The 26,200-nt window shown below is 38.4% G+C and overlaps 1 protein-coding gene across 5 annotated transcripts in view; it reads right to left on the bottom strand.

Moving 5' to 3' along the window:
- Positions 1 to 6,105: 6,105 nt before the first annotated feature.
- Positions 6,106 to 26,200, bottom strand: part of LOC105746518 (guanylate-binding protein 6-like) — a 43,519-nt gene continuing 23,424 nt past the window's right edge. For 3 of the 5 annotated variants that reach the window (XM_058303205.1, XM_058303204.1, XM_058303206.1), the window contains 3 exons: positions 18,658 to 18,760; positions 18,124 to 18,317; positions 14,231 to 16,568 (listed from right to left, as the gene is read on the bottom strand). In XM_058303205.1, the coding sequence (XP_058159188.1) occupies positions 16,347 to 16,568; positions 18,124 to 18,317; positions 18,658 to 18,760 (519 nt within the window). In that variant the 3' untranslated portion in view covers positions 14,231 to 16,346. Of the gene's footprint in view, positions 6,217 to 14,230; positions 16,569 to 18,123; positions 18,318 to 18,657; positions 18,761 to 26,200 lie in introns of those variants that run through there. The other 2 variants (XM_058303207.2, XM_058303208.2) reach the window with 2 other exon arrangements.

Genomic DNA, 26,200 nt, shown 5'->3' with positions numbered 1-26,200 from the left:
GTTGAAGTAATTATTCTTTCCCAATTTAGTGGACTTGGCACCCTTGTCAAAAATCAGCGGGCAGGGAAGTGAATGGGACTCAAGCAATTGGGCTTCTGTCTACCATATGGGAGGTCCATGCCTCGATTCCTGGGGCCTCCTGTTGAAGGCAGGCTGGCCTGAGCAGTGAGCTGGTCCATGCAGTGAGCTAGCCTGATAGGAGTGCTGGCCTGTATGGTAAGGTGACCTGAGCAGAAAGCTGGCATAGTAAGATAATGCAACAAAAAAAGACAGAGAGGAAAGACAATAAGAGATGCAGCAGACCAGGGAGCTGAGGTGCTACAAGAGATTTAACACCTCTCTCCCATTCCAGAAGGTCCTGGGATTGGTACACAGTGCCGCCTAAAAAGAAGACAAGCAGACACACTGAAGAACGTACAGCGAATGGGCACAGAGACCAGAAAAGGGGGTGGGAAAGAAATAAATAAATAAATCTTTTTAGAAAATCAATTGGCCATGATTATGAGGGTTGATTTTAGAACTCTAAATTCTGTTATCATTGGTCTATATCTCTATCCTTGTGCCAGTATCATGGTGATTTGATTACTACAGCTTTTTAATAAGTTTGAAGATTTGGAAGTGTGACTCCTCCAGGTTTGTTCTTCTTTTTCAAGAAGCTTTGACCATTTGGGGCTACTTACCTTCCACATAAATATAATGATTGGATTTTCCATTTCTGCAGAGAAGGCTGTTTGAACTTTGATTGGGATTGCATTGAATCTTTAAATCACTTTTTATATGTAGAATTTACATCTTGACAATATTTAGTTCCCATCCATGAACACAGAATGTTCTTCCATTTATTTAAATCTGCTTTGATTTCTTTTAGCAGTGTTTTGTAGTTTTTTGTGTGTGTTCAAGTCCTTCACGTTCACGGTTAGATTTATTCCCAGATATTTGATTCTCTTAGTTGTTATTGTAAATTGATTTTTTTCTTTATTTGTTCTTCTCATTAATTCTTAATGTATAGAAAGACTATTGGTTTTTGGATGTTGATCCTGTATCTCACCCCTCTGCTAAACTCATTTGCTAGCTCTAGCAGTTTTGTTGTACCAACAAACAACCTTCATGGAGAGTTTCACTTGTCTATATATATATAATTCATCTATTTATATAATTGCTATGTCTTGTTAAATTGACTCCTTTATCAGTATATAATGACTGTCTTTGTCTCTCATAACCATATTTGAGTTAAAGACTATCTGATCTTAATATAACTAACCTCTTTAGTTTACAACTTTCATGGTATATTTTCTCCTATACTTTCACATTCATCCTACTTGTATCTTGAATTTAAGTGAATCTATTATAAACACCATATAGTTGGGGCACTTCTATTATCCATCCTGCCAATCTCTGTCTTTTGTCTGCAGAGTTTAATTCATTTACATTTAAAGTAACTACTGATAACACAGGGATTCCTTCTGCCATTTTGATATTTAGTCTTTGTAAGTCTTATACCATTTCTGTCCTTCAACATGTCATTTAATGCCTACTTTCATATTTATTTGATATTTTGCCCTATTGCACCATATTGAATTCTTTTTCATTTTTTCTGGATATATTTTTCATATATTTTCTTTTTAGTTACCATGAGGTTAAAACATACCACCCTAAAACTATAAAAATCCTATTTTATTAGATACCAACTTGACTTCAATAGCATAAACATACACTGTTCCTGTATCCCTCCATCCCCTTTTTCTTACATTTGTTGCAAATTATGTTTGTACATTATATGTCCAAAAACATTGATTATCGTTACCTTTTTGAATTTGCATTTTAGCACCTATAAGAGGTAGGAAGTGGAGTTATGTATTGAAAAATACAATTGTACTGGTATTTTAGTTACCCATATGGTTATCTTTACTGGAGGTCTTTATTTCTTTATGTCCTTTGAATCACTGTCCTTTCAATGTGAAGAAGCCTTTTTCACATTGCCTGTGGGACAGGTCCAGGGGTAATGAACTTCCCCAGATTTTTTCTTTTATCAGATAATGTCTTAATCTCTTCCTCATTTTTGAAAGAAAGTCTGGCCAGATAAAAATTCTTCATTGGCAATTGTTTTCTCCCAGCATTTTAAGTATTTCAACCCACTGCCTTCTTGCCTCCATGGTTTTTGATGAGAAATTGGCACTTTACCTAATTGGTGTTCCCTTGAACAAAACACATTGCTTTTGTCTTGCAGCTTTCAGCACTCTCTTCTTGTCCTTTGCATTTGACAGTTTGATCAGGATGTGATGGGATGGTATTTTTCTTCAAGGTTATCCTGTTTGGTGTTCTTGGGACTTCTTTAATGTGCATACTCATGTCCTTTGCTAAGTTTGGGAATTCTCTGTCGTTATTTCTATGAATATTTTTTCTGCCACCTTTCCTTTTTTTAAAGTTTGGGTCTTTCATAATGCGTATATTAGTATACAGATGGTGTCTCACAGGTCTCTTAGGCTATTTTTGCTCTTTAGAATTCTCTTTTCTTTCTGCTACTTGGCCTGACTCATTTCACTTCTCTTGTCTTTCAAATCACTGATTCTTCCCTCTACCATCTCCAATCTGCTGTTGAAATCCTCCTTGGAATTTTTCATTTCATCTATTATGGACTTCTAAAATATCTCTCTCTATTGAGATTCTTGCTCATTCATTGTTTTCCTGAATGAAAACATTGCTTTCCTTTTAATTCTTTTGCTATACTTCTTCATCTCCATGAACATATTGACTGTTTTCCTAATATACTTTAGTTCCTTCTCTGTATTTTTTTTTCATTTCCTTCCACATATTAAAGACTTTTTTTAAAGTCTTTGGCCAGTAGGTTAACAGTCTGGTCTTATTCATTGAGGTTTTCTGGATTTTTATCCTATTCATTTGGATGGTACATCATTTTGTTTCTCTTCTAATTTTTTGTTGCATGCTGTGCATTTGAAAATATTAAAATCTTAACTCAAGGATTTATTCTTTGAGCTGTTTCTTGACTGTATCCAGCTAGTGATATGGCAGAAATTTTCTTGAGTATCAGGAAGTAATAAATCCAAGCAAACCTAAGCAAAGTGCACCTTTCACAGAATTTTGCAAATTGACTTTGAGTTGGCATGTGGTCTCCTTCAGAGTTCAGTCCCCCTATCAAAAATGTTAGCCGACGATAAATGCAAAGTACAGGCTTCCCTGTCTTTATGGGCTTGTGTCTTACCTGGGCTTGTGCTTGTTAATGGCCTGAGGATTTCTCCTGTTTACAGGAACTTGAAGGTCCCTTCTAATCCCCAGGAAACAGACCTCTCCCTCTCCTACATGTTCCTCTGCAGGACATAAAGCAGGTAAGCCTTTGACTCAGGTCTCTTCTTACTTTGCTTTCAGGGCCTCAAGCTGCTTTTGCCTGGGGGGCAAATTCTGCAAAGAGGGCATGCCAGATAAGAGTTTCCCAAGACAGTCTCTCTCAGCTGGAATAAGGCCAGGGGCCCCCAAAGGGAGTGCTGACTGGCTCCAAACTGCTCTGAAAAGGGGATGAGAGAGACCAGGAAGGACACCAGGAAATTTCCCCATGATCTTGTCTGAGCATCTGCCCAGCAAATGAAGCTCTTCAGCTGTCCTCCACAGCTCTGAGGAAGCACACTGTGGCCACCCTCAGATCCAGGTCCCTAGTGATTCATAGTAGCTAATCCAAAGCAGTTAGCCAGCACTCAGACTGTAGATCCCAGGATCTTGGGGAAATGCGTCTTTCCCCTACTCTGGCACCAGGAAGCTGTGCCAATACCTTACTGCTGCATACCATGAGTTTGGGTAGGGTGATTTTTGCCTGCATGCAGAGAATGCAAATCACTTCTTTTACCACAATATATCATCCTCTTCTTCCTTCTCTTCCCTGGATGCTACACAGTGTTCTACTGGACTCTGAAGCTTCAAAATAGTTGTTTCACAGAGTTGCTGCCTGTTTAATAGTTGTTCTGGTGGAGGGACTGAGTCCTGGAGATTCCTACTCTGCTGTCTTCCCACAATCTTCTCCAAACAAATGTATCTTAAGACTCAAACCCAAGTAGTCTTGTTGTAGAACCCATACTTGAAACCACCTCATCATACTGCTTTATGTGTTTTCTGATGGAATTATCCTCATGATAACTCCTTTTTAATAATATGATTATTTTTAAAAATAATACAATGAACAGAGGGGGTCTTGGGCTGTGTTTTCTCAGAAGTACACCATGAGACAAAGATTTTAGAACAAGGGATTTAGTCTAAAAGTGATGCCAAGGAATACAGTAGGAGAGTGGGGCAGTAAAATGTGGAAGAGAAGAAAGCCACAAAATGGGATCATATCAACCAGGTTCTCTCTGCGGAACCCACCTGAGGTGCTGTAGGAAAGAATATAAAACCTGCCTCTGAGTTCCCTCTCAGATGGCTGAGAAAACGGGGGCCCTTTTATTCCAACCTCCTTTCATCACTGGATGGGGCTTCTCCCGAGATAATTCCCTAGCACTTCTGGTCTTGTCCATATGAGGGTCAAAAGAAACACTCAGATCGAGGGTCTCAGGTATCTGCAGTAAGATGCCACTGGAATGTGCAGGAAGAGTAAGTGTCAAGGGGATTGTGGTGAGTGAAGGGGAATATTTTCTTATGTGCAAACCTCGCTCCTCCCTACCTTCCTCCTCCCTTTCTTTCCTGGGAACAGGATTGTCCAAGGGCTCTGGACAATCCTCAAAGAATGAGGGAGTATTTACTTAATCAGAAGGCACCAGTGTGCAGGTATACAGGGCAGATACTGCTGGTAGAAACTCTGCTCTGTGACTGGCGAGGACTGGAGTCGTTTCGTACAAAGCCCCTGCACACATGCACCAAGAGGTTTCATGCACATTGCTTGAGTACACTGTGCTTTGGCGCGATGCCTTCTTTGCTCTCTTCCTATAAAATCCTCATGTAACCTGCTGCACGTTGTGGAGCACTGTTTGGAGTTCAGCTGCTGCCCTGGTCCACATTTCCTGTATGTAAGCTCTCTAAACAAACATTGTATGATTCCTTTCCTGTCATCCTGAGGCATTCTTTGGGCTCCTGAGCAAGGGCGGTAACACTCTGAGACCAGAGGCTGTGTTTCTACAGCAGCACAATTGGTAAGCCATTTGGGAGCCTATGGACATGAGAAGACAATGAATGGGTCCGGAAAGGGGGCCTCTGCGGGGGAAATTTCAGGGCGGCCCACATCCTCTAGGTGGGGGGCTGCAGCGTGGGTTTTAGACACTTGGGAGCCTGTGTGTGAGTTATGAGAACACCGAAGGGCCCAATCAAGGTCTTAAAAACTCCTGGTGTGAGAAAGAAAAACAGAGTGTCAGGAAGCAGCTGCAGCGGTAGGATGGCCATTGCAGACGGCATTCCAGGCAGCCACGGACCACGCCTCACGGTAGAGGCAAAGTTCAGCCAGTTAGAAAACGCTGGGTTGAGAAAACGACGTGCAAGTAGCACGTGCCAACAAAGATAAAAGCCTTTGCCTGCCAGGTGGCTCGGCTGAAAGGCCAAGGCTTACTGCAACTGCTAGTGTGAGCCCTCATTTCCAAACCACAGTGGGACCCATGAAAGTGGGATCCCTGCGAAAGTGGTCCATTGAACGAAGAGGGGGATGAAGAAGATTAGAAAGAAAAAAGAGCGGTACCCCTGCAGACTAGGCCTCTTATGACAACAAAGATGAAGGCTAAGAGACTCACATGGATCCGGAAGAAGAAATTCCAGCCGCCTCCCATATGACTGTCAGAGAGCAGAACCAGGAGAGAAGTTTCGCCAAAAGGTAAAAAGAAGTTAGTTGCTGGTTGGTTGCTGCACCTGTGGGAATCAAGGTGCTGAGGGCATGGTCCTCCTGGGCAATAAATTGTCTAAACTGGTCAGTGTTACCACACATCTCTCCCACCACAGTGCTTCTGTGGGGCCATTTAGTCAGGGGATGGCGTCTCTTTTATATTGGCCCGAGACACGGCCCAGGCAAGGAGATATACCCGCAGGGCAGCGATGATAGTGTATAACAAGGGGATTGGAAATGAAACAGGCTATTTGTGCTGAGCACTTTCGGGGCAACAGTGAATTATTTACCGTGGGTGTAAGTGATGTCATCTTACAATCAGCCCCAGAACAATGCTATGGTTCTCAGGTTTGCATCCTCATCCCATGGTTGGGGACGCTGTGTCCATTGCCGCTCAAGCCACAGCTGATCTAGAAGAAATGGAATGGATTAAAAATCAAAACAAAAAACCGGGGCGGGCAGTGGTATGGGGATGAGAGGAGGGCAGTGGAAGCAGTGTTTGGATGAAACTGGTGGAAAAAAAAATTTTTTTTAAGTAACTGAAAAACAAATTTTGATTGACATGCTAGCAGCTGGGATACTGAAAGGAAAGATATACCCGAAAACGAATTCATTCTTAGTGAACCTGGGATAGAAGTTAAAGCTGCCAAAAAAGTTCCATGATGTGCCACCTGCCCCTCCCCAACAGGCAGCGGAAAAGGCCTTCAGAATAGCGGGTCTCAGTAAATGACGGGGGAGGCCAAAGTCATCCGGCGATCTCTTCCGTTTCAAGGGACTGAGGCCTCAGGTTGAACTCACCATCCCCTGGTCTCCCCCTAATAAATGGAAAGTTTCAGCTCTACTAAATCCTGGAGCGGAATGTTCCCTGGGACCCCTGCTGGTCAATACTGGGTTGGAACAGTGAAGGTGTAGCAGGGCTCTCTTACAATGCAAATGAGAAGTTACTTCCCATACATAGTCCCTATACCTGAACACATTTTAAGCATCGATATCTGGATTAATAAATTTCCCCTATGGGTGCAGCCAATTAAATCAATTATGTGAGGTTGCGCTAAGTGGTAGCCCATTGAACTCCCAATTCCCGATTGCACAGTAGCCACTGTACAGCAGTACCAACTCTCTGGGGACATAAAGAAATAGGGGAAACTGTTCGAGAACCCCATCGTGTGAATATTATTTGGCCTGCCAAAAGCCTTTTTAACAGCTCAGTCTAGCCTGAAAGAATGGACTGACTGGTCCCCTTTAATAGCTAAGTCTAGTCTGAAGGAATGAGCTGAATGGTTCATAGAGGATGATGCTTAATTATCAGGAATAAAATGAAATTGTGCCACCTCTACCTGCTGTGGTGCTGCATATCGCTGAACTGATGGAACAAAAAAGAGAGGCTCTGGGGTCTATCACTCTATTTTAGACCTGGCCAGTGCACTCTTTAGCATAACCATAGATCCCCAAAGCCAAAAGCAATCTACTTTCACATAGGAGGGAATCAATGAACCTTTCAAGTTCTCCCTCAAGGATCTCCAGAGCCCCCGCAGTATGTCACAGGATGGTAATTGCAGCACTGTCTAAATGGGTGTTAGAGGGGATGGCTATGTTCCATTGCATTAATAAGGTTATGCTAACCTCTGACTCATTCCAGCTACTGGAAGTGGCCACACCTAATCTAGTGGCCCACCTCAGAAGCAGAGGAAGGGCAGTAAATGACAACGAACTACAAGGACCTGGGCTTTCAGTCAAATACTTGGGTGTTATCTGGTATGGTAAGACTTACGTTGTCCTCAAGGCAGTTATTGACAAGGTCCAGCATTTCCTCTGACCCCAATCACCAAAGTAACTGCATAGCTTTGTAAAATTGTTGGAATTTTAGTGGCCTTTTATACCCTCCACTTAGCCCAAATAGTAAGACTCCTATACCAGTGAATGAAAGAGAGGGCTGCCTTGGACTGGGGAACCCCAGAGGAGGAAACCTACCAACAGGCTAAGACAGCTGTAAGCAAATACAAGCCTTGGGAGTTTTAATGCAGGGACAGCCATGTGAATTGGAAATAGCCCACTGACCAGAGGGGTATGAATGGGGCCTCTGGCAGAGGCAAAGAAGTAAAAGAATAACCCTAGGATTTTGCTCTTAACTGTAAAAAGGGATGACAAACAGATATATCCCCCTAGAATAGCAACTCTGTGCCATATACAATGCCCTCCTACAAAGACTATTATAGAAGCTCTCCCAGTAGTGGTCCATATATCTATTTCCCCTGCTGACTGGATTAAACAAACAAACATCAAGCAAACCTGCCTCAGACAAAGGGCAGAGCCAAACTCTACAAAGATAAAAAGTGTATCAGATATTGGACCCCCAAATGCCAAACTACATGGCATTCTGGGCCCCACGGCATACACCATCTTTCACACACACTCCATTGATAACACAGTAGCTGCACACTTAACCTAGCCTGAAAATATAAAAGAGCAAGTAAGGGCCATTCTGGATGGTGCCTGATACACTGACAGGTCAGCTAAGGGGATTCCATGCATCTGGATGCCTGTTGCAGTGCAGCCCAGGGCCAACACCATCTAAATGAAAGATAGTATGGGAAGGGCAGTTAATGGGCTGAGCTATGAGCTGCTTGGCTAAACTTATGCATAAAGGTAGCTAATAACCCCTGAACCGACACCTGGACCGTATACATGGGCCTCTGTGCCTGCCTCAATGGAAAACTCAAAAATAGACTATTTTTTAACTAAACCATTTTAGGAAGAGAAAATATAAAAACAAACTACAGGCCATTTAAAAAGAATAAAAGTATCTGTTATTCATGTGGTTGCTCATACTGCTTAATGCCTCCAGGAAATCAGCAGGTAATCAACTAATTCATTTGCAAGCCCTGGAAAATGTGTGGATGAGCAACATGGCTATATGGCTACATCACAAGGTGGGTCACGAAGGGCAAAAGATACTATGGGCCCTCTCAAAGGAAACGAGATTGCCTTTGAACTATTCAGAGATCATAACAGCTTGCAACCAGTGCCCTGCATGCTAGATGCAGTGATCTTGTTTATCGCTGGACTTACTATTCAATTCCTTTGACCTATATTCCTACACTTATTCTAGTATCACATTGTTTTGAATACTGTAGTTTGGGGAAGTTTTGAATTGGGAAGTTCTTCAACTTTGTTCTTCTTTTTCAAGATTTATTTAGCTATATAGGGTCCCTTCAAATTCTATATGAATTTTACAATGAGATTTTCTATTTCTGCAACAAAAGACATTGGGACTTTAATAGAGATTGTATTTAATCTGTAGATCTACAGATGACTTTAGGTAGTATTCTCATATTAACAATATTAGCTTCAAATCCATGAACATGGCATGTCTTCATTTACTTAAGTCTTCTTTAATTTCTTTCAGTAGTATTTTAGTTTTTGGTGTACATGTCTTTCACCTCCTTGGTTAAATTTGTTCCTAAGTTTTTTTTGTTTCTGATGCTGTTTTAAATGGAATTGTTTTCTTAATCTGAAAAGGTTGTTCACTGTTAATACATGGAAATATAACTGATTTTGAGTGTTGATTTTGTATCCTGCAACTTCACTGATTTATTAGCACTAACAGTTTTATTGTGGACTATTTAAGGCTTTCTATATATGTAAAATCATCTCAGCTTAGAAGAAAGGCAATTTTTCTTTGTTTCCAATTTAGATGCCTTTTATTTCTCTTTCTTGCCTAGTTGCTCTTACTAGAACTTCAAAGACACTGCTGAATAGAAGTTGCAAAAGCAGACATCCTTGTCTTTTTCCTGATCTTAGCAGGTAAAACTTAAAATCTTTCACCACGGAGTATATTGTTAATTGTGGGTTTATCATAATGAGGAAGCTTCTTTTTATTCTAGGTTTACTGAGTGTTCCTATTATGAAAGGGTGTTGCTTCTGTGACTCTCTCCCTCTCATCATCATCATCATCATCATCATCATCATCTCATTTATAAAGGATCCAGTGACAGGATTAAGACTCATCCTGGGCTATGTCATAACTAAATTAACCTCATCAAAAGGACACTATAGACAAGGCACACAGCCCCATGAAATGGCATCCCATTGTTGGGCCTTACCTTGGAATATAGTTAACCTATTTCCCCAGTGTAACAGAGTTAGACTGATTTACAATTTCCCTACATATGATTCCTCTACCCCTTTTATTTGAACCTATAATTAGCACTACATCCATTAAATATATGTCCCAGAGATGTAGATCTTCAGTCTGTTCATATGTGAGTTGAACCCAGAACCTCAGGAGAGTTGCAGCCGACACCCACTCTCCAGTTCATCACACTCAGGACAACTAACAAAATGATGATGATGAACAATTCCCATCCCAAAAATCAGAGTATCTACAACTGCAAGCAAGACAGTTTCTTGCATCTTCCCCTTAAGATCTAAGCCCCCTCTCAATCTAAAGCAAAGTGGGCATCACAGTTCCAAAGTTAACAAGATTAAAGAATGGACAAACTTGGGGGGGAGTGGAATGCAGCCATGGGCCAAAGTAGATGTAGCAATTTGATAATGGTTATGAATTCCAAAAATAGATATTGGGTTATGTTTGTGAACTGGTCTGTTCCTCTGGGCATATTAGATTATATTGGATTCAAAAATTTCACTTTTACTTAATTGAGTTTGATTAGGTCTTTGATTGAGCCACATCGGTGAGATATCGAGCCCCACCCCCCTTGGTTTTCTCACACAGAAAACTAAATGGCGGAAGAGTTAGTTGGAATTTTCATGCTGCACTCCCAGGAAGTAAATACACAGAGAAGTACATATGTGAAGAAAGAGAGAAGGCTCAATTAGACATGGCAGGAGCCCCCGGACAAGAATTTACCTGATAGTCTACAGCTCACCTTGTGGAGAGAATAGAGCAGCTGAGCTCAGAGAGAAAAGAGCCTCAGGAGAGAGAAGAGACTTATCCCAGCCTACAACTGATATTGGAAGAAGCTAGGTCCATGGAGCCTTAAGAGGAAGGCTGGAGCCTTGCAGGTGTTGGCAACCATATTGCTCCAACACATGGCAGTAGACTTTGGTGATGGAAGTAACTTATACTTTATGGCATGGAAACTGTAAGTTTCTACCCCAAATAAATACTCTTTATAAAAGCCAACAGATTTCTGGTATTTTGCCTCAGCACCCCTTTGGCTGACTAATACAGAAGATACTATTGTAGTAACAGAAGAAATTTTAACATTGATATAAAGATAGTGGTTATCAGAGATTTTGAGGGCAGGAGTAAGGAAGAATATATGAGACATGGGGCATTTTGGGGACATTGGAATTCTTCTGCATGATATTGCAATGGCAGATACAGGCCATTATACATTTTGTCAAAACCTATAAAATTGTGTGGTGCAAAGTATAAACCATATTGTAAAATATAGACCATAGTTAGCAGCAATGTTTCAATATTTGTTCATCATTGTAATATGTAAAAAAAAATTCCCCAAGAGAAGCTGGGTGGCTGAAGTAGTAGTGGAAATTCTTCTTTCTGATTTACGGAATCTTCATCTCTGGTTTTTAAGACTTCCAATAATGAAGAGATTCCCTCATTATTGGGGACAAACTCCTTAGTTGATTTTAGATGCAATAAGGTCTGAACGCAATCAACTGACTGTGGATAGATGGCTGTCTATGAAATATCTTCACAGTAACAATCAGGGCTTGCTTGACCAAACAACTGAACACCATATCTTAGTCAATTTGACATATGAAATTAACTATCAGTTTTCTTCTTTAATTCAAGGTGCATTAGTTTCCTTTTGTTGCTGCAATAAACTATAACAAACTTAATGAGTTAAAATAATTGAAATTTAGTATTTTACAGTTCTAGAACTCAGAAGTAAAAAATGAGTCATTATATTGGTCACTATTAAAAAGTTGGAAAACTCTAAATGTTGGAGAGGATGTGGAAAGATGGGAATGCTTATTCACTGTTGGTGGGAATGTAGAATGGTACAGCCACTGTGGAGGCCTGTTCGGCAGTTCCTAAGGAAGCCGAATATGTACTTGTCATGGGATCCTGCAATACCATTGCTAGGTATATATCCAGAAGAACCGAGAGCAGTGACATGAATAGACCTCTGCACACTAATATTCATAGTGATGTTATTTACAATAGCCAAAAGTTGGAATCAACTCAGATGTCCATCAACTAATGAATGGATAAACAAATTGTGGTGTATACACATGATGGAATATTAGGCATCAGTAAGAAGCAAATAAGTTGTGAAGCATATGTCAACATGAATGAACCTGGAGGACATTATGTTGAGTGAAGCAAGCCAGACACAAAATGACAAATATTGTATGATTGCGCTGTTATGAACTAAGTATATTGTTTAAACTCATGGAACTAACAATTAAAATATAAGTCCCAGAAGATAGAAAGAGGGTAGAGAAGGGAAAGCTGAGGGTTAATCTGTACAGAATTGGTGAAAATAAAAGTTATTTGTAAATCTTTGGAAATGAAGAGAAATGATGAAAGCACATCATGGTGTTTGTACTAGCAGAGCGATTATATAGGTATGACAGTGGTTGACAAAGAAAGCCTAAGGACATTTATATTACTAGAAGGAAAGCTAAAAAAATGTAACATGGGACTGTATAACAGTTAAACTTCAGGTAAAATATTAACATGGGTCATATTGCATTTATAAGACTGTTATTACAAAATATAAATATACTAGAGAGAAGGAGACAGAATAGCAGCTATGTATGGCAAGGGAAGCATAGTGAGCTTGAGAGGGGATGAGTTTTGTTTGTTCGTTTGGTTTTGTTTTTTATTATTACTGGAATAATGAAAATGCTCTAAACATGATTGTAGCGATGACTACAACTGTGAATATACAAAATATCATTATTGTACACTTTGGATGGATTTATCCTTTATTACTATGTATGAATAAACTTGATTTTTAAAAAACTCATTAGGGATGTGTTCTTTCTGGAAGCTCTAAGGGAGAGTCCATTTCTTTCTAGCTTCTAAAGGCTCCCTGCTTTCCTTGGCTCATGGCCTTATGCTGAAGCATTGCATCTTCCAATCTCCCTCTCTGATTCTACAACCACATCGACTTTTTCTGACCTGACCTACCAACTTCCTTTTATAAGGACCATTGTCATTACCTGGTTCCACACAGATTATCCAAGATAATCTACCCATCTCAATGACCTTAACTTAATCACATCTGCAAAGTCCTTTTACCATGGAAAGTAACATGTTTTCAGGCTTCGGGATTAGAACATGGACACATTTGGTGGCAGAATTCCTCATTTTACCACACATGGTATCTCTAGTCCAAGTGATTAGTTCACCAATTTAATTCAAGCTCTTCATTGGAACATACAATTTGTATAAGAAAGCTTGCTCTTTAAATAAATTGTCCCACTTATTGTCCACATATTAATCATTGTATAGTTTCTCTCTTAAAAAGGAAAAGCCACTCTGCCTTCTGAATACGTGAAGACATAGTAGAAAAAACAGTTTGAAATCTCCCAGGGCAGATGTGTCTACCATCCTCAGAGAGGCAGAGAGACTGCAATACAAGAGGTCACAGAGGAGGAGAGAGAATCAGAAAAGTTTCTTCTGTTTTGCTAGTCTTTTTAACAAGATGATTACTTGGCACATTCTACCCCTAAACATATTTTTGAGGGGAGGTACAGAAAAATAAGAAATGGTTCCTGTCCTCAGATACACTTTACTATCTTATTGGAAACAAATATTGAAACCCAGTTAGTTGTACCTGTGCCCAAGGATCTATTGATTACTTGGTCCTCATGTGACCCCAACATTAACAGGGGGTCTATAATGTCCTTCCAGTATCTGCGTACCAATGACAACTTGGATTTTGATTGCCAGAGTCCACAAAATGTTTGGGTATTTCCATTTCCTCACTGCACTGGCACTCAGAATAAACAGCCAGAATTCCTCTTGGGGGAGAACAGGGATTCATTATCCTTTCTCCTTGTCCTGGACTTTCAAGGCCCTTCTTCCTAGGGACCTGGCTTCTCCTCCAGGCAATGAGTTCGCGTCTGAAACTGGCTCAGATCAGGATGAGGGACTGTGAAGTTTTAATCAGGCTATTTCTCAATCTCCTAATAAACCATCCATGATTGTTCATTGATTGTTGTCTCCACCTCCCTTTTGACCCTATTCTATTAATCATCTTCAGAATTCTCCATCAGGCCCAGCTGACTGCCATTTCAATTCTGCTGCTCAGTATTAAAATTGTATCTGACTTCTGATGATTCAGTACCAGCCCTTGGTCTCTGTTGTGTCAGAGTCTATCATTCCCAACACAATGAGTACATCCAGTTTTGCAATGGCACGTTGTCCCATTCTCCTGGCTGCAAATCAAAAGCCACCACCTAAATTTTTTAAAATATGTTTTTAATTTTTTATATCTATTTACATTACATCAAAGTTTTTTAAACTACTTAATTACACAAAAGTTTTTTGAACTACTTACATTACAAAAAAATACATAAGGGATTCCCATATGCCCCACTCCCCACACCTCTCTCCTTTCCGCACATTAACAACAACTTTCATTAGCGTGGTACATTCGTTGCAGTTGATGAACATATTTGGAGCCACTTAGCCTGGGTTACAGTTTACATTGTAGTTAACACTCTCTCCCACTCAATTCTGTAGGTTATGGCAGGAAATATAATGGCCTGTATTCACCACTGAACTTTTAATGGTGGAAGGACTCTTCTCACAAGTGTCTGTTCTTATTGTGGGATAATTCTGTTCCTAACAACTTAAAACTATAACTCAGAGAAAGAAAAGAGAAGCCACTCTAGTTGAGATTTTGAAGGGTCACAGGGAACTTTATACCTAAATTTAGAAGCAAATATAGGCATTAAAAACCAAGGCCAAAAGAAATACAAGGTTAAGATACAAATTCTGTGCTTTCCAGCACTCTGATGCTATTCTTAGATACCTTATTTAGCTGACTGACACCACCTCTAAGAACAGTAATTTCATTATCTAATGGTCAGTTTCACATTCCTTTTATTACTACCATTATTAGTATAATACTTTACATTTTATTTTTACTCCATATATCAATTGGTAAAATGAGCTTTCTTTACAAAATTCAAAATATAGTGTATATAAGGAAAAGTGCATTTCCCTCCCATTCCTGATCCCACCCAGGTACTCCCAGAAGGAAACAATGTTACCAGTTTCTCTTGGATATTTTTTATTTTCCCTATAGAAATCACACTGTACACACTGTTAAGCACTTCGTTTTTTTTCTCTTTACAATTTATGTTGAAGATTGTTCTATATTACTACATATAAGCACCTTCGTCAATTTATTTATTGGCTACCTGGTATTTCAATACACGTATGTACTAAAATTTATATTTATTTTAGTAATCCCATATAAATGTGCATTTAAGTAGTTTGCTATCTTTTGCCATTAAAAGCAATGCTGCAATGGACCTCTTGCATTTATAAATGCACATATGTTTGTATTTATATATAATTTTGCATCTGTATATTTCCTAAAAGTTAACATGATAGATCCAAGTGTACACACATTACAGTGTAACAAATATTAGGACTTTCTGCCCGAATATATTTAACCATACAACTACCATAAGAGAGTGACTTTTCTCTCAACTTTTCTAACAAACTTTGCTATCAAATTTATTGATCCTATAAATATGAGAAGTGACAAGTTTCTCAAGTTTTCATTTCATTTCTCTAATTATGAATGAGGTTTAATATATTTTGTTAATTCCCTTGAATTATATATTAAAAAATACTGAGTTTTGATCTCTTTCTGGATGTAAGTTAAATAAATTAGCTCCTTCTATATAAGTAGAAAATATCTTTTCAGAGTGTTGTTGCTTTCTGACTGCCTTTTGACATAAAGGATTTCTTTCATTTTATATGCTTTTGCAAATATTTATGTCTTCTGTTTTATGTCACCTAGAAAGTCCATCCACATTCTCATTTTTAAAAAATTATCTGATATTTACCAACTTCATAGTTTCAATCTTCAAGTTTAAGTGTATGGTCAATATGAAATGCACATTTCTGTAAAATCTGTAATAGATCTATTCTTTATTTTCTCTAGATGACTATCCAATTGTCCAACCACTTAATGAACAATTCATCATTTCCCACTGATCTGAGATAAAACTTTAAGATAAGCAGTTTCTATACATTGATTTGTATTTTTAGACTATATCTAATCTATTCTGTTACTTTGACTGTATTGTTATGCCCTGGTGCTATATGGTCTGATAACTGCAGTTACAAAACAGGTTTTCATTTGGAGTAACTGTGGTCCTTCTTAATTACTCCTCTTCTATGTTACCTTGATAATTTCTTACATTCATTCTATCTACTGTGTGCTAAGAAGCACTGATCTCTAGCAGGCACTTTTTATGTTTAAAACTTTGCTGAATAAAAGTGAAAAAACATACACATTAAGAATAGGTCAGAGCATATATCAACATTCTATGATTTTTCAAAGAAAAGATAATTCTACTTAAAGAGTGAGTGCAGGTCTGTCAGACTGTAACCAACTAGGTTAGTAGGAACAGACAGAATTGAAGTTGCTTCAGTGGCGAGTCTGTCCAGGGTCTGGGAAATCCAGGGAGAAATATCATTTGTGGTAGTCTGAATTTCCTTTCTTAGAAAACTTATGTCTGCATTCATCTCCTCAAATTTATTCCTAAATACTTCATTAAGCACATCCTTTTGCATCTAAAACAAAGGGGACATGGGAAGAGGAATAAGTAATCTTAAAAAATCTCCATTGTTTGAAGAGTCAGGTTTTATATTTAAGAACTTTGACAAATTGTCTCTATTTTACTCATAAAAGTGTTCTCTCATATAAGATCATGAGTGATTAAAATTTCAAGCAGGGACCATCTTCTGGTCTGGTGATAGACTGTTTGAGGAAGCAACATTTACAACCTTGCTAATATACAAGCACCATTAGGGTTTGCTAGGGTGCTAAGCCAGGCAAGTAGACAAATACTGTAATGTGTTCAAGCAAAAATATGCCAGTTGGGAAGGAGCCATTCATCTCACTGCACTGTTTCTCAGTCCCATTTGGGAAGGCTGCCACGTGTATCTTAAAAATAATGAAAACTTCTAAGCTGATCAAGAAATTGGATATAAATACTTTGAGGGTCCCTGATAATTGATCATGACCTTCCTTAGTAAAGCAAAACAGTTGCTGCTTACATTAAATATATCTGGTTGAATTATCTACTGGACTTGATATACAGGGAACTTTGTTTAATTAGTTTCCATGAGATCATTGCAGAATCCCACCTAAATATAAACTCAAACCTTGGAGAAGTTACTTATATTCCTCCAAGGGCTTGGAGGGGCTAAAGTCATCCTGGACTCTCCTGAGTCTCAGTGTGAAACAGAGTACAAAGTTTCTTTGAAAACCAGAAAGGGTCACGTTTAGTGAACCAAATGCAGTAAACGGCAATGGTGTTCTAGTTATGATTTTACTGTAACCTTCATTCATCCCTTTCTTAAGTACCAGGATAATGACAGCTAGAAAAATGTGAGTATTAAAAGAAACTTCCCCACCTCAGCAACTATGAAGTTTCTAATATCCTTTCCCAGAACTAGCTGAGCTGTCTATTAATCAAATCTCAGAAGACTGTTTGCTCTTTGTACTTAAGACATTAACCAGACCTTTCCAGGTTCTGCTTACAGGAATAAGATAATATCCCATTGCAAGATCAGACCAGATGGTGTTGGGGGCACCCTGTGGCTCAGTAACTCAGTGACTCCCTCCTAGAAAACCAAAAGCCAGACATCTCTGACTGGTCAGCAGAGAAGAAAGTCATGAAGTTTCTACATGTAGGAGCTACACATCAAGATCTAACTCTGCACTAGATTAATTAACCATTGAAAATGATATAGCAAAAATAAGTCTGATATGTTTGAGGAAAAGCAGGATCAAGGAGTGTATCCTGTTCCTCATTACAAGAACCTTGAAGAAATCCTCCATCTTTACCAATCTGGCAAAATTGTGCCATGTAGCCTTCACTTGTTTTTTTCTTTCTTCCTTCTTTCCCTGCATATAAAACCCTAACTCACATCATTACAGAGAACAGTTTTGGGAGGACTCCCCCAGTTCCTTCCTTGTGCACTTGCAATAAATCATCTTCTCACAAAGAGACATGTTTCTCCTTTGTGGTGCCAGATTGGGTGGGCCCTTCTATTGGAAATAGCCATGCTTACAGTAACACCAATGACTCTCAGGAACTACCTAGGCCCCTGCCAGACTTACCATCAGCATATGATCCAGCAACCTTTCAATCTCTCTCAAACTGTTGTCTCTTTTCGACTCCAGCTTGTTTTTTAGTTGGGTTATGTTTTCCCTGAGGCTCCTCTCTTGAGCTGCCATCTGTTTTTCCTGCTCCTTCTGTTTCTGTCTTAGTAGCTTCTGTTCCTTCTCAGCTGCCTCCTTTTTGGCCCACTCCACTATCCCATGAAGGTTTTGAAAGAGAAGAAAACAGCAAGTCAGATCAGAGCACTGCTCTGATTAGAAAGCAAACAAAACTTTGAAGGGAAGGTGGGAAATCTCCAGTTCTCCAGTGACCACACCATCTTGAGTGAGTTTTAGAATGTGGTGGGGAAGTCTGTACCTAGCTGATTGGATGTACAAATACAAATCCCTCACTATTTTTCAAGTATTATAGCACAGTGTGTGTTTCACAGAAGAAGCAGCAGCTACGTGTTCCATGAAGCCCTTTCCATTAGATCTGTCAAAGGGAATGTAGCATTCTCCCCACCCTGCTGTGAGTTGAACTCTGCATTGTACCTGTTATGGTCTCCTGTCTATAGGTGAGGGCTTTATCTGACAGCAGGATGGTTGTCTCTATTACTACCTGTGACTGCAGGAAGTTCTGGAGGACCTCATTCACCTGGGGAACAAAGCAAGAACAAAGAACTTAGATTAACACTGAGGAGATTGGCTATGCACAATGAAGTCTGTCCATGTCACTTTAATATAAAGAGCACCAGTGAGAAGGGGCAGACCAAGATGGCTGGTAAAACACTCCTGGGTTCTGCTGACCAACAGAATTCTTGAACAACAAGCAAAAATTAGCATGACGATCTTTGTCAGAGCTCTGAAAAACAGTAAATTTGCAGTAGCTGGGCAAGTACTAAATCGAGAAAAAGGCTACTTGAAAATGGAGTGACTGTTTAAAGATGACAGAATAGGAAGCTCCAGAACTCAGTTCTTCCACCAAAACAAACATTACACAGAAAGGAACTGTCTGAAACAATGATTTTGAAACTCCAGAGGCCAAAAGAACATTGTGCAGCATCCAAGGAAGAGCAGGAGGAAGAAGATGCAAGATAGAAAATTACTCTCTCTGCATGGTGGCTACTGGAATCATTCTCTGTTACCCCATTATCATGGTAGGCCACTGTGGGAGCCAACCCCTGGCTATCTTGCTGATGACAAAAGGGCCATAAAAATTCTCTTCTCCCAGATGAGAGGTGGGCAAAGCCAATCACTAGTCACTGCTTTTGATTTCAGATCTTTGGGGACACAGCTCTGAAGATAGCCATTTTTTCCACCCAACCTGAACAAAAGTAGCAGTGGCCACTGCTTCGGTCCACCCTGGCCAGGGTGGAGGAGACTTAAGAAGGCTACATTTCCTCAGGTCTATGGAAGACAGTTAATTGAAGGGCTGTATTTGCAGGCCAAGAAAGCTCAGCTTTGGGAAGCTGATGAAGAAGCTCTTGGCAACTTTTCTGATCCCCACATTAGGGCACTTTATTGCCAGTCTGTGCTCCCTTCATGGGTCCTGGCCCTGTTTCAACTGGGAAATATGACTTGGGAAAGTTCTCACTGGCATGCCCTTCCTCCCAGAATTTGCCTTGAAGACAAAAGCAGCTTGAGACAATGAAAGGAGTGTAAGGCATTATAGAGATGGATAGTCTGGGGCAAAGGTTTACTGACTTCAAACACCCAGGAGAAGGAGGTCTGTCTGCTAGAAAACAGAGAAGACAAACTCCTGTAAACAAGGGAACTCCAAAAGAACTAACAAGCATAAGCTCAGGAAAAGGTAGAGGTGCAGAAAGATAGACTCCACAGTGGAAGAACTAGAAAAAGAAGAGTAAACTAAATCCAAAGTGAGCAGAAGGAAGGAAATAATGATGGTTAGAAATAAATGAAATACAAAAAAAAAAAAAAAAAATAGAGAGAATCAACAGAACAAAAAGTTTGTTCTTTGAAAATATCAATAAAATTGACAAACTTTTAGCTAAAATGACAAAGAAAAAAAGAGGATACAACTAATGAAAATCAGAAATGAAGAGGGGGACATTTTTACCCATCCTGCTGAAATAAAAGGACAATAAGAAGATACTGTGAACAACTATACACTAATAATTTACAGAACTAGATAGAATGGACAAATTTTAAGAAATACACAAACTGCCAACATCAGCTCAAGAATAAATGGAAGATTTCAACAAAACAAATTATAAACAAATTATAAACAACAAAACTATAAAGAGATTTAATTAGTAATCAAAAAGTCCCAACAAAGTAAATCCTAGGACCAGAAGGCTTCACAGTTATTACACCTAACATTTCAAGAAGACTTAACTCCAATTCTACTCAATCTCTTCCACAAAATTGAAGAAGAGGGAACACTCCCTAATTCATACTATGAGACCTGAATCACCTTCACACCAAAGTGTAATAAAGATACTACAGGAAAAATAAAGGTACAGATGAATATCTCATGTGATTATATATGTAAAAATCCTCAACAAAAATACTATCAAACCAAATGCAACGGCTTATTTTAAAAATTATATACTATGATAATGTGGGATTTATCTGGTATGCAAGGCTGGTCCAGCATAAGAAAATCAATTAATGTAAAACACCACACTAATACAATGAAGAAAATAAAACACACGATCATCTCAATTGATCAGAAAAGGCATTTGATTCATTCTTGATAGAAATACTTAGAACACTAGAAATAGATGGAAACTTCCTCAACATGATAAAGGGCATATAGGAAAAGCCCACATCTAACATGATACTTAATGGTGAAAGAGTAAAAGCTTTCCTCTAAGATAAAGAGCAAAACAATGATCTCTACTGTCACCACTGTTATTCATTACTGTACTGGATGATCTTGCCAGAGTAATTAGGCAAGAAAAAGAAATAAAAGGTATCTTAATTGGAAATTAAGAAGAAAAACTTTCCTCATTTGCAGATGACATGATCCTATCAACAGAAAATCCTTAAAATCCAAAACAAAGCTACTAAAGCTAATAAATGCATTCAGCAAAGTGAGAAAGTACAAAGTCAACACCAAAAATTCAGTCATGCTTATAGACACAGGCGATAAACAATAGGAAGAAAAATTAAGAAAAATTTGATTCACTATAGCAGCTAAATGAATGAATCAAATATATAGGAAGAGATCTAACCAAGGATGTAAAGGATGTATACACAGAAAACTACAAAACATTGCTAAAAGAAGTCAAAGACCTAAATAAATGGAAGGACATTCTGTATTCATGAACTGGAAGAAACATCATTAAGATGTCAAATCTGCCCAAAGCAATTTATAGATTTGATGTAACCCCAATAAAAAGTCCAATAGCCTTCTTTACAAAAATGCAAAAGTCAATCATCAAATTTATATGGAAGGGTAAAGGGCCCTGAGTAGCTAAAGCCATCTTGAAAAGGAAGAATGAAGTTGGAGGACTCAGACTTCCTGATCTTAAAACTTATCACAAAGCCACTATCACACATTTTATGAAGAAATCAACTCAAAATGTATAAAAGGCCCAAATATAACTGACTGAACTAACATACTCCTCAAAGAAAACTTAAGGGAGAAACAAGACCCTGTATTAGACAACGGTTTCTTTTACTTTACACTCAAAGCACAAGCAATAAAAGAAAAAAATAGATAAATGAAACATTATCAAAATTTAAAACTTTTGTGCCTCAAAGGGCTTTATTATGAAAGTAAAGTGCCAACCTACACAATGGGAGAAAATATTTGGAAACCAGATATCTGATAAGGGTTTAATTTTCAGAATATATAAAGAAATCCATAAACTAAACAACAAAAAGACAACAATATTTTAAAAGGGCATATGATTTGAATAGAACTCTTTCCAAAGATATACAAATGGTCAGAAAGCACATGAAAAGATGCTAACATTAACTATCAGGAAAACACAGATCAAAACCACAATGGGATACCATTCCACACCCATTAGAATGGTTGCTATTAAAAAAACAGACAATAACAAATGTTTAGAGGGTGCAGAGAAATAAGAACACATATTCATTGTTGATGGCAATGTAAATGGTGCAGGCACTGTGGAATACAGTTTGGTGGTTCATCAGAAAGCTAAGTATAAAACTAACATACAACCCAGCAATTGCACATGAGATAAAACATACCAGAAGAAATGAAAGCAAGGACTCAAATGGATATTAACATCCTGATGTTCATAGCAGCATTATGCACAATGCCAAAAGATGGTAGCAACCTAAGTATACATCAACTGATAAATGCATAAATAAAATGTGGTATATACATGCAATGGAGTATTATTCAGTCATAAAAGTAAAAAAAGTCCTGATACTGGTGACAACATAGATAAACATTTAAGACATCATGCTGAGTGAAATAAGGTAGACACTAAAGGACAGATCGTGTATGAGCTCACTGAATTGAAATCATTTTGAATAAGCAAACTCATAGAGTCAAAAATTAGAATACAGGTTACCAGAAGACAGGGTGGTTATAAGGAATGGGAATTGAGGCTTAAAATATACAGGTTTTGTTTTGGAATGATGGAAATGTTTTGGTAATCGATGGTGGGGAAGGTAGGACAACATTCTGAACATAATTAAAAGCACTGAACTATATACCTGAATGTAATTAAAAGGGGAAACATTAGATTGCATAAACGATAATAGAATTTTTTTAAATCCATGAAATGACACTACACATATAGTTAACCCTAAGTTAAACCATGTGTAGCAGTTTGATATAATTGATGAATTCCAAAAAGAAATATTGGATTATGCTTGTCATCTGATGTGTACCTGATCTGTACATGATTGAGTTACAATTAGGATGTTGTGTTCCCCACCCACCAAGGGGTGGGAACTCACAGATAAAAAGCATGGCAAAGAACAGAGTTGGGGATTTCTGATATTAGAACTTGATGCTGAAGACTCGGGAAGTCAACACCCAGAGGAAAGAGAAGCCACCCCAGGAAGGAAGGAACCTTGAAGCCAGAGGAAAGTAAGCCCCAGGAACGTAAGAACCCAGGAAGCCTGAACCCTCGCAGACGTCAGCAGTCATCTTGCTCCAAATAGACTTTGGTGAGGGAAGGAACTTATGCTTTATGGCCTGGTATCTGTAAGCTCCTACCCCAAATAAATACCCTTTATTAAAACCAACCAATTTCTGTTACTTTGCAGCAGCTCCTCTTTGGCTAATACACCATGTATTATAGTTAGTACAATTGTAAAAATGTGCTATCAATAACTGCAACAAATGTTCCACACCAATACAAAGTGTATAGGGTGGTATAAGGGAATCTCGTATTTTATGAATGATTGTTCTGTAAACCCACAACTTGTTTAATAAATAAGCAAACAAAGAGAAAGATCTCAAATGAGTAAAATAACCTCATACGTTCAGGAACTAGAAAAAGAATGAACTACATCCAAAATGAGCAGAAGAAGAACACAATAAATATCAGACTGGAAATAAATGAAACAGAGAATAAAAATAGAGATAATCAATGAAACCCAAAAGTTAGTTATTTGAAAAGAGCAACAAAATTGACAAATCTTTAGCTACAATTACAGAGAAAAAAATAGGAAGAAAAAAAGTGCAACAGAACTGGAAGGGGGGGCATTGCTTACAGAAATAAAATTATAATAAAAGCATACTATGGATAATTGTACATCAACAAATTAGATAACCTAGATAAAAAGGACTAATTCCTAGAAACACACAAATTACGTAAACAAACCCAAAAGGAAATAGAAAGGGAAGGAAACAGACTAATAGCAAGTATAGAAATTGAAGCAATAATCCAAACCACCTAACAAAGGAATGTCCAAATGGCTTCACTAGTGAATTTTACCAAACGTTTCAAGAAGAATTAACAACAAACCTGCACAAAATCTTCCAAAAATTGAAGAGGATAGAACACTTCCTAGTTCATTATATGAAACCAGTATCACCCTAATACCAAAGCCAGACAAATATATTACAAGAAAAAAAATTGTAGAACTTTATCTAAAACATGTTTTAGAGTTAATTCATTCCTGTGGGTGTAAACCCATTTTAAGTAGGACCTTTAAATGAGGCTACTTCAGTTAAGGTGTGACTCACCTCATTCAGGATAGGTTTTAATCCAATTACTTGAGTCCTTTATAAACAGAACTAATACAGAGAGAGGGAGTGCCATAGGAAGCAAGAAATCAGTGAAAACAAGAAAAGAGAAAGAGTAGATGTCACCATGTGCCTTGCCATGAGACAGAGGAGCCAGTACTTGTGGCAGATAGCCCCAGAACGTCCATATTCCAGTCTTCAGAAAGAAAACACTACCTTGATTTGGACATTTTCCCAGCCTCAAACTGCAAGCTAATAAATTCCCATCATTTCAGCCTAACCATTTAATCGTATTTTCCGCCAGCAGCCTAAGAAACTAAAACAAAATCCTTTATGAATATAGCAGCAAAAATCCTCAAAAACTGTGAGAATACTCAATCCAACAGCATATTTTAAGAATTATACACTATGAACAAGTACAATTTTTCTCATATATGCTAGGGTGTTTCAAGATAAGAAAATTAATTATTGTAATACTCCACATTAATAGAACAAAGGGGAAAAAAGCACATGATCACCTCAGTAGATGCAGAAAGGCAGTTGACAAAATCCAAAACCTTTTCTTGACTTAAAAAAAAAAATTTAGAAAGCTAGAAACAGAGGGATGTGAATGAATAGGAACCCTCATTCATAGTTGGTGGGAATGGTGCAGCTGCTGTGGAAAACTGTTCAGTGATTCATCAGAAAGTTAGGTATAGAATTACCATATTATCTGGTAATCCTGCTTCTAGGGAGTCACCGAAAGAATTCAATGCAGGGACTTGAACATATATTTGCACACCTATGTTCATAGCGACATTATTCACAAGTGCCAAAAGACGAAAGCAGCTCAAGTGTCCAGCCACAGTTGAATGAATAAACAAATGTGCTATATACATACAACAGAATATTATTTAGACGTATAAATGAATGAAGTTCTGACACATGTGACAATATGGAGGAACCTTGAAGACATCATCCTGATTGAAATAAGCCACATATGAAAGTACAAATTACTGCATGATTTGATTTCACTGATATGAAATAATTAGAAGCAAATTCATATAATCAGAAACTAGAATAGAGTTTACCAGGGGTCATGTTGGGCTTAAGAAATGGGGAATTAATCCTCAATTTGCAGACAGTTTCTATTGGGGGTGATGGAAAAGTTTTGGTAACAGATGGTGATGATGGTAGCACAAAAATGTGACTGTAATTAACACCAGTGAGTTATATATTTGAATGTGGTTAAAGGGGGACATTTTAGGGTATGTACATGTTACTAGAATAAAAACTTTTTAAAAAACATAGGCCTGTGCAAAACAAACAGTGATCCCTAATGTAACCTATGGAATATAGTTAGTCTAATTATAACAAAGTTTCATCAGTTGTAACAAAGATAGCACTAGTGTGCGATGTTAATAGGGACAACTGCAAGTGAGGCAGCAGTATATGTTAGCCCTGTACTTTTCGCATGATTTTTTCTGTTAACACACACCTTCTCAAACAAAACAAAACAAAATGAAAAAAAAAAAAAAGCAACACTCCAGTGGTTCCCTCCAAAGCGTCCAAGCTCCTTATTGTGACCAGAGACCCTCCATATCTCTTCCATCTTAACTTCCATCTATCTATCACATAGTGCTTCTTCCCACCAGTAACTTCAGGTTCGAAATAGAATTACGTGCAGTTCTATAAACACACAAACTCTGATTTTTAAAATTTTTGCACATCTACCCAAGTCTTTTTCCTTCAGGTAATATCTCAAACTAGATAACATGCATAAATACTATAAAATTTACCTCATACTCCTCTTCCTGGAAAGGTCCTAGACCACCTACCCAGTGTGAAATGCTGCCTCTACTCTGAGCTGCTGCTTTCCCCTTTTGCTGCCTGGATATGTACCTTAGGCAAGTTACTTAGTCTGTTTGTGCCTCCCAGTTCACATCTGGAAATTGTGGACAGTAAGGGGGC

This window comes from Dasypus novemcinctus, chromosome 9 (assembly GCF_030445035.2).
Source record: "Dasypus novemcinctus isolate mDasNov1 chromosome 9, mDasNov1.1.hap2, whole genome shotgun sequence".
Taxonomy (NCBI): domain Eukaryota; kingdom Metazoa; phylum Chordata; class Mammalia; order Cingulata; family Dasypodidae; genus Dasypus; species Dasypus novemcinctus.
Note: the sequence above shows the minus strand (reverse complement) of the source record. Positions and strands in the feature narration are given on the sequence as shown.